The 7,904-nt window shown below is 41.2% G+C and overlaps 1 protein-coding gene across 2 annotated transcripts; it reads left to right on the top strand.

Moving 5' to 3' along the window:
* Window positions 1-2,836: 2,836 nt before the first annotated feature.
* LOC307030024 (G2/mitotic-specific cyclin-B2-like) lies at window positions 2,837-6,679 on the top strand. Of its 2 annotated transcripts, none has more exons than XM_079666258.1 (8): window positions 2,837-2,992; window positions 3,151-3,255; window positions 3,506-3,793; window positions 3,868-4,026; window positions 4,099-4,335; window positions 5,537-5,677; window positions 5,756-5,866; window positions 5,940-6,679. In XM_079666258.1, exons 1-8 carry the CDS (start codon window positions 2,966-2,968, stop codon window positions 6,048-6,050), a joined length of 1,179 nt encoding a protein of 392 aa, XP_079522384.1. In that variant the 5' UTR covers window positions 2,837-2,965; the 3' UTR covers window positions 6,051-6,679. The 2 variants fall into 2 exon arrangements, with proteins under 2 accessions (XP_079522384.1, XP_079522383.1); XM_079666257.1 differs by having other exon boundaries at window positions 3,148-3,255.
* Window positions 6,680-7,904: the final 1,225 nt, after the last annotated feature.

The raw sequence follows: 7,904 nt of genomic DNA, 5'->3' as shown, positions 1-7,904 counted from the left end.
ATCATGTGCCGGCGGGTCGGGTCGGGTTGCGGGACTAATTGGCAATATGTGCGGGTAGCGGGGCGGGTTCGGTACTGCACGTCACGGGTGCGGGGCGGGAGCGGGTCTTGAAAATCAGACCCGTGCAGGACTCTGCCAGATAGAAGACACCGACGAGAAACCAAGGTGCATTATTAGCCACCCAGGCTTTAGAGAAGGCTGTTTCAGTGTTTGGACACTGAAAATAGCGTATCTTCAATACAAACAACAACACAGAGCAGTTGATGGCCCACTACACCAGTAAGTAAATATTGATTGACCCAACTGCCTATTGCAGCTTTGCTTTCATATAATACTTTTAGTCGCTACAGATATGGTACACTTTTAAAGATACCATTAAACTCTTTCAAGCAGTCAAAAACAGCTTGGCTTTTATTTTTTCTGTGTATGCAAGTTCAATGTATGCTTGAGAAAAGAAACAACTACACATGTGAGGAAATATATAAGAGGTCTATGATTCTGTCAAGCAGTCATGTATAACCTCATATTTATTTTGTACAAGTAAAATACAAATATCATGTTATAAGCCAATTTGTAACCATTGCTACATAATAGTAGGCTACTACATAACATTTTATTTTTCTCCAAATATATTTATAATCTGTATACTTTTTTTTCATTAGGAAGTATCGATATACAGCTTATCGACAGTTTGTACGTTGGTGCTGGGGTGTAGGCCTACTCGGCCCAAAAATCAGAGTCCCGCTGCATGTGCTGTAACCGAGATACGGAAGACTTACCCTGAGCCGGGAGGCCGCTATCAGGGATTTCAATCGCCAAATCTGTAATTTGACATAAGTCATGCAGCTGAACTGGTTAAAATGGTTTCGCATGATGTAAATAATTTACAAAGTACATCATTTACAATATTATTTTTCCAAATAAACATGTAAATATAACAACATTTTCCAAATCACAAATTTGTAAGATTGTATTAATTTACTGTTTGATAAATAAAAAAGGGTTCTTTTGTTAATTTTTCACTTGTAACATTTTATCTTTATTGCAGTGTACATTAGTCTATTTTGGTATATGTGCGAGCCCACAAATAATTAAAAGTGGTAAAAATAATAAAGATATTCAGACGTAATTCATTTTTGGCCTTACTTATTTCACTTCAACTTTTATATATTTCAGTCACTAGGCAAGTTCACTGTACTCTGGTGACATTTAGTTCAAGCTGGCATAACACCTGTAGTAACTTAATTCTGACCCGAGTTTTGTGCACAATCTTCCAGCACCCATGATCAATGTTTATAGCAATCAGGAAACATTCACAGCTCACAACTACACATCGCTTCCCCATCATGAATTGTTAGATAAAAAAAGTTTAGCGAGGTCCGGTTACACATATGTTGAGCGAAAATAGCGGAAGGATACAAAACAAACAATCCAGACGAGGCTGGTGTTTGCCACGTGTGACGTCACACAGCTGGGTTAATGGCTGGCAAGCTTTTCGCTACCGGAGCGGAATAACACGGGAAAGTGGCACACATTTCATGTTATTTGGGGGGTATTTATGGAAAGAATCATTGATGTTGATATGTCAAATGAAACAGTGGAAAGTGATGAAGCGATTTATTAACACAGAATAACTTTTATTTTGGACATTACATGGACTTTAACATGGCTGCCACTGACGTACTTCCGGGTCATTTCACTTGGTTAGGAAAGTTCCTAAGCTAACGCAACCGAGTTCTCATTTCTCTAACCGCCTGCTGCTTGGTTATGGCTAGAAAGTATCCGTCTTGTGTAAATATGACCTCACGTTCTCGTTGTAACTCTCGTTGTAATCGGAGCGGCTCGGAAACACATCTACAGCAGTAACATCATGCAACATACACATGCATGCAGCAGCAATATTAATAGAGAAACATCAGACATAATAGTAAAACACTGAAAGGGAACATTTTATTGCACCAGGAGCTATCTTGGGACTTTTACTGCGACAACGTTGACTTGCCTGTGAATAAAAAATAAACCATAGTGTTGCTGATCTACAGTGTTGTCATTCTACTTTGAGCAGCAAGACCGCCAACACCCTATTTCAACAATCACACTCACTGTAATTGACATTAAGTTAGTTTAGCTTCTCACCATCATTTGCTGTGGCCCACTGATGTTAACGATCATAAATGAAAGGCTGCCTGCCAAAAGTAAACATTCAGCCATGTGACTTGCAAACTCTCGCGAGCTTTTTACACAAGACGGATCCTTTCTAGCCATAACCCTGCTGCTTCCACTCCTCTCTCCTCGGTTCCCCTCCTAAGTCCTCCGCTCGCATCTCCTGTGGGCGGCACTAAGTCTCGGGGAGAGGAGTCGAGGAGGGGACATCTGAGAAACCTCTAGTTTGTTTACACTCGTCATGGCAGCAAACACAGCGCATTTAAACGGGAAAGAGAGAGAGAGAGATATTTGTTAAAGGCGGCGATTATTGGATGCGATCCCTATTTGTTACCTTCAACTGTATTTTGTTTATTGAATTGTAAATTGCTCTCACTCTCAATTGCTAAGTGTCTTCCCCAACTAACTTTTCCCGACATATATATTTATCTTGTTCACAATCAATCTCCATTCACCGGAGAGAGCCTGAAGGCTTTTAAGAGCACAGATGCCTATCAATACGCCGTTGCCGGGTGGGAGAACGACGTATCTATCTAACATACATATTCTTGTTATTTTCTGAATTTAAATATCACCTGGCTTCTACCTTTGACCTCATGCTGTCAGCCAATCAGGTGCGTCCTACTGAAGCAGCATCCAATCAGATTTGACGGAGCACTATTGAAAGCCGCTCGTCTCTGTCTTGTTTACCTGTTGAACTCGGTGTCCAAGGAGTCTGTCGCTAAATCGTGCTTGTTGGTGCTAAACTATATCCCCGTATTTTTATTTGAATCTGTTTACCCTCGTTGCAGCCACAGTTGACATGTCTTCTGTTGAAGTTCGTCCTGTGGTGAGTTAACACTAGTTCACTGTTTTACTGCATGTCACGTCGCCAGCTAGCATTGCCGCTTCTTGACTTTATCTTCGCATTAGCTTTTATTGAACAGAGTTTTTATTTTCTTAAGCTTCTCCGTAGTTTGTGACCTGATTCCTTTTCTCTTTCAGCAGCTCCCAGCCGGAGAGAAACCCATGAAGATGGGTAAAGCAGTCGTGGGTCTGAGGAGAGCTGCTCTCGGAGAGATCACCAACTTTAAAGCAGCAGTCAACACCAAGGTAAGTTGCATCATCTTCATGGAAGAACTGTTTGGGTCAGCTACTGCTCTCCATGTTTCATGCCTCCTTTGTAGCTCTTTGAAGTGTTGTGTATCAGCCCTGTGAGCCAAAAATAACTAGAAACCCCCTGCACATGAGCTACACTTGAAGGCTACGAGTATGTAGACACTATTCATAAAGCTAAAACCAAGCAGCACATCATGTTGCAGTTCATGTTTAAACATGCATCTTTCCAAACTTGTTTCCTTAGAAGACGGGCCCTGCCAAAGCTTCATTCAAACCCTCAGTGAAAGCCTCCATTGCCCCTAGAGCTATTGCTGTGGCGCTGCCCATGGCCCTGGCCCCTGCAGACCCCCTCCCCACAGTTTCAGAGGAGTCTGCTGATGTGTCCATGAAGGAGGCGGAGGAAGAGGAGCTGTGCCAGGCGTTCTCTGATGCGCTGCTCATGGTGCAGGATGTGGACGAGGAGGACGGGGACCTGCCGCAGCTCTGCTCAGAATATGTCAAAGATATCTACAGCTACCTGCACGTCCTGGAGGTAATTCACCCCTCCAGTAATGCTCTCTTCCCCCACCCTACAAGGTTGAGTGTTACATCTGTTTGTCTCCACAGGTGGAGCAGGCTGTACGACCCGACTACATGCAGCATTATGAGATCACTGAACGCATGCGGGCTCTCCTGGTGGACTGGCTGGTCCAGGTGCACTCCAGGTTCCAGCTGCTGCAGGAGACTCTGTACCTCACAGTTGCCGTCATGGATCGATTCCTCCAGGTAGGAGCGGTCTAAACTGTCTTTTCTTTGTGTTTTGTGAGCTGTTTGTAAATGTCTGCCGCTGTGCTTCAGGTCCAGCCGGTCTCTCGCAGGAAGCTGCAGCTTGTTGGTGTGACGGCCATGCTGGTGGCATGTAAATACGAGGAGATACAGGCTCCAGAGGTGGGAGACTTCGCCTACATCACAGACAACGCCTTCACAAAGGCTCAGATTCTGGTGATGGAGCAACTGATTCTGAGGGCCCTCAACTTTGAGCTGGGACGCCCTCTTCCTGTCCACTTCCTGAGACGGGCTTCCAAAGTGTCCAATGTGAGTCGTTGCGTGGATTTGTTTGGGACGCTACTTTTTACTTTAGTCATTGTTCAAATTTGCTAGTTCTGCAGCCTAATGCAGCATTCTAGACTAGGGGTGCAACAACTAATCGACTTAATCGATTAAAATCGATTACCAAATTAGTTGCCAACTAATTCAGTCGTCGATTCGTTGGTGACGTCATCACGTGTGTTTTACGCGCCTTTTAAGCTCCATCGTTATTGGTCTTTTTATCGGTACTGGAGACATTTAAAACATATGTCATGTATTACTGCTACAAAAACATTATATCGCAGTCTTAGTGTCGCCAACTCGTTTCTAATATGCAAAAAGACAAACAAATGCGTATATGATGTATTTTCGATCTTTCCAATCCAGACGAGATCTCTCTCCCCAGTCTGTGTGCGAGGGGGCGGGGAAGTTTACAACTACGCAGCTGCTACATGCCTGCAACACACTGCAGAGATGGCGGAGAGAACGCGCTCCGAGGTGTGGTTGAATGTTACCCGTCTTGAGGTGGACAATGCTCGTTGCAATAAGAATTTAGCATGTAACGGCGGTAACGCAAGCACTTTGTCTAAACATTTAGCAAAAGTGCCCCACATTCAGACGGAGGAATACACCGGGTTCCACTGTCTTTCTAGTAGCTCTGTAGCCCCATCCACGAGTAACACTTCCACGTCAGGTATGTTATGTATGCTAGCAGCAACACAGTTAACTCAATGATACAAACATGGGTTAATGATTAGAGGTAACTGAGTTATTTATGTTTTTAAAGTTTCAGCTATTCTGTTTACAATTTTTATTTTTATTTTTTTTAATCACATTATTTAATATGATTTGTTAAAACACTGTTGTTTCTTTTATGTGAAATATTATTTAATTTAAATAAAAAGCAATGTTAATCTTGTTCAACATGTGTAAATAGTTTTAATAATATGTATTTTTGAATCAAGTATTCATCTTTATTGTCTCCATTGTTAGTTTCCACATGCCTGAAACAACATCACGCTAAATCTAAAGGTTGATGGCTAAATAAGAGCGCTTGAGAAATTGCGCAAGGCATAATAATCGATTATCCGATTAGTCGTTTGTTGCAACCCTATTCTAGACGGATGTTCTCCTCAAACCACCTGCAAGAATGTGTACAATGTGTCTTAAGACTTCTCAGTGTGCTTAATGTTGTTTTGCGCCTCAGTCTGATGTAGAGAGACACACGCTGGCCAAGTACCTGATGGAGTTGACGCTCCTTGACTACAACATGGTGCACTATCGGCCCTCTGAGATCGCTGCTGCTTCTCTGGCGCTCTCCCAGCTGCTGCTGGTAGCCCTGCCCTGGGTGAGTGATGGCATTAAAGGGGCATCTACACTTAAAATGTTTCATTTTCCTTATGTTAATTTTTCTGTCTTGTCTCAGTCTCCTCAGCAGCAGCACTATTCCATTTATGACGCCGCCCACTTGAAGCCCATCATGCAGCACATCGCCAAAAACATAGTGATGGTCAACGAGGGGAAGACAAAGCTCAAAGTGAGTTGAACGACCAAGTATAAGCATTAAAGTTTTGATTTGTTGCAAAAATGAAACCCTTTTTCCTCTGCAGGCTGTGAAGAACAAGTACTCGAGCAGCAAGCTGATGAAGATCAGCCTCATCCCTCATCTGAACTCGGCCATCGTCAAGACCATGGCAGCCGCTCTGCTCAGCAATCCTTGAGAACTTTTAGATCATCAGTGGACGTTTCATTTGCACTTTATTTAAGATTGATCGCAATCTGTGGAAACTACACTTCAAATGTTTTTATTTTTGCAAAGTTCAAAATTTTTGCCACTGTTTTTGCACGGATTATGTTTTGACGAAACTCTTTACGGTACATCAGATGTTCCTCCAATGCACCTTGAACTGCAGTTCCAAGCTAGCGTTTAGATGATGCATCGCTTCCAATCAGAAGTTGTGTGCACCGAGATTGTTCTTTCTAGTTTGTTTACCATCTGATTTCTTAAGTCTACCTCATGAGTATTGTGTTTTTGCTTTCTTAAAAAACATTTGAAGACACTTTAAGATAATTACTGTTGTATCATGCTTTTTTTTTTTGTATGTGTTATGTTGTTGGACATAACAGTATTTACTTTTTTTTTTTTTTTCTTAAACTAAAAAGGTTTTTTTTTTTTTTTTGGCTGAGGTTTTATTTTCATTGTTGTACTTGATTCATAATGACAGCTGGCTGATATATGGATTTGTTAATCCATCAGGTTTTTGTTTTGTAACTAATATTTATGTATGAATGTGTTTGAGTGAATCCCCAACATTTATATTTATTTGCAACCATTTCAAAATTATTCAACCTTTTTTTTAAATGAAAATAAAATCTATTTTAAAACAATGGAAAATGCAAACTTTTTTTTAAACCAGGAGCTACTTTTAGCCTTAAGATCCTTTGTGAATACGGCCCCAGGTCATGATTTTTGGGCACCACAAGCCAAGTGCCATCTTCTATAATTAACGCATACCAAAAGAATATCACACTGCCATTGACTTCAATACATAATTTTTCCTAAATAAGGTCCCATGGAGGTCCACCGGAAGGGAGGGACTTCGCCACTCTATTGACTATTCAGTTTTTAAAAAATACTCAAAGTGAGGAAGGCTGTCACATTTATCCAGAGTTCAGAAGTTACCACTTGAACTGAAATGAGTTCTGTGCATGCTCTGTGCTTGTTTGGTTCGCAAGTTGAACTAACTTTGAACCAGTTTGCTTCCCACTGACCAGAGCCCAGTAAGCCACGAAATAATGTCACAGTTTAGGTTGCTGATTCTTTCAACAACTCCAGCTTGTGGGAACATACATTCAATGTTCTTACTGATGTCTACATTTCATACATATTTTATATATAGTGCTCACATCATGGCTGCAGGATACCAATTACAGTTTTATGAAAAAGATTGTTACATTTAGCTGACTATAGTCTTTGAGTGGCATTAGTACTTGTACTTAATTCACTACTGATTATTTATGGTGGAATGTCACTGTGAGAAAATAGGGACAAGCCATTTCTATCTTTGCCTACATTATGTTTTTGTCATTTATTTACCAGCTAAACAAACGTTGAAAATATTCCTCTCCACACTCTATGTTTCCATAGTTACACACTGACACTCTCCAACTGTTACTGTGTTAGTGTGAATGTAAAACATGGACAGAAATGGCACTTAAGTTGATTGCTACTGTTAACCACAGACAATGGTCAGTTATGTCCTTAGTTATGATGACCTCAGAAGTAATGCAGACAAGAGCAAGCTCTCAGTTTTAGTATTTCTTGACTTAAGCACTGCTTTTGATACAGTATCATACAATTATTTTAAGTAGACTGCACCATCTTGATGGCATTTCTGGTATGGTTTTTAATTGGCTTACATCTTACCTAACTGATAGACAGTTTTCTATACACATGGATGAATGGTCATCTAAAAAATATCCACTGAATTGTGGTGTTCCCCAAGACTCAGTTTTAGGTCCTACCTTCTTTTATAAATGTTTCCACTTGGAAATGTCATCAGTAAGGCATAGCC

Source organism: Notothenia rossii, assembly GCF_949606895.1.
Source record: "Notothenia rossii genome assembly, chromosome: 2".
NCBI lineage: Eukaryota > Metazoa > Chordata > Actinopteri > Perciformes > Nototheniidae > Notothenia > Notothenia rossii.
Note: the sequence above shows the minus strand (reverse complement) of the source record. Positions and strands in the feature narration are given on the sequence as shown.